General features: G+C 45.4%; 1 protein-coding gene across 1 annotated transcript; it reads right to left on the reverse strand.

The window, feature by feature from the left end:
* LOC103729886 (putative ankyrin repeat domain-containing protein 19) lies at positions 1-713 on the reverse strand (the record flags this gene model as incomplete). The annotated part of the gene is made up of 1 exon (XM_008827962.3): positions 1-713. A coding segment is annotated over one exon (693 nt), but the record flags the coding sequence as incomplete, so codon positions are not given.
* Positions 714-950: the final 237 nt, after the last annotated feature.

A 950-nucleotide genomic window follows, 5' to 3' on the forward strand; every position in this document is an offset into this window, starting at 1 on the left:
GACTTTTTCCATACTGATTTTCACTGTTTTTCAGGTTTCATTTCACGAGGTGAAACATTGGCTGATGGACTGTCATCTACTGTGCCAATCTTCACAGAATTATGGATTGGTATTGAACCCGTTGCCTCCCTTCTGCACTGAACCACCACATGGACATCCGCACCCTTGAGTTTTAAAAATTCGGCCATCTTCTCTTGCTTTTGACGTAGAGACAGCATAAATGGTGTGAATCCATGCTTCGTTCGGCCTTCTATATCTGCGCTGAAGTTGAGCAATTGTTCAGCAATAGAAATGTTCCCACTAACTACAGCATAGTGTAGCGCATTATTACCATATATAGCCACAGCATGTGGATCAGCTCCATTCTTTAATAAAATAGACACACAGCCCTCATTTTCCCGCTGCACAGCCTTAATCAGGGGTGTGCTCAACTCGTCATCCCAGGCATTTATTTTGCAGTGTTTCTTCACTACGAGGAGACACACCACACCGGGATGGTTGTGGGTAGAGGCGTAATGCAGGGCAGTCCTGTCTTTCTTGTCCGTTAGATCCACGTGATATTCTGACGAAGTGGGGAAATGCTCCACTAGAGCTACAGCGCCTGCGCTGGCAGCCCTGTGGAGCTTTCCCACAGAATGATAACTGATGAGGTACCTAGGCGGTTCTCTTCTTCCACAATTTAAAAACCCACAGTCCCTGAAGGCCCTACACAAGTGGGTATATCACCTGGTATGGCGGGTGCCCCTGTGAATCTGGGCTTGTCATCCCTTGATGATGGACTATATATAATCTGTAAGCTAAAATAAATCCTTTCCTCCCCCAAATTGCTTTTGGTCATTGTTTTATCATAGAAACAGAAAAGCAAACTAGGACAGGCAGTCTCCTTGGTTGAGTTCTGACACTGCACAGGCCCCATCTAGTGGATTTTGGTCTGAGTTATTTAAGATGAA

Source organism: Nannospalax galili, unplaced genomic scaffold (assembly GCF_000622305.1).
Source record: "Nannospalax galili isolate Female #2095 unplaced genomic scaffold, S.galili_v1.0 scaffold892, whole genome shotgun sequence".
Classification (NCBI taxonomy): Eukaryota; Metazoa; Chordata; class Mammalia; order Rodentia; family Spalacidae; genus Nannospalax; species Nannospalax galili.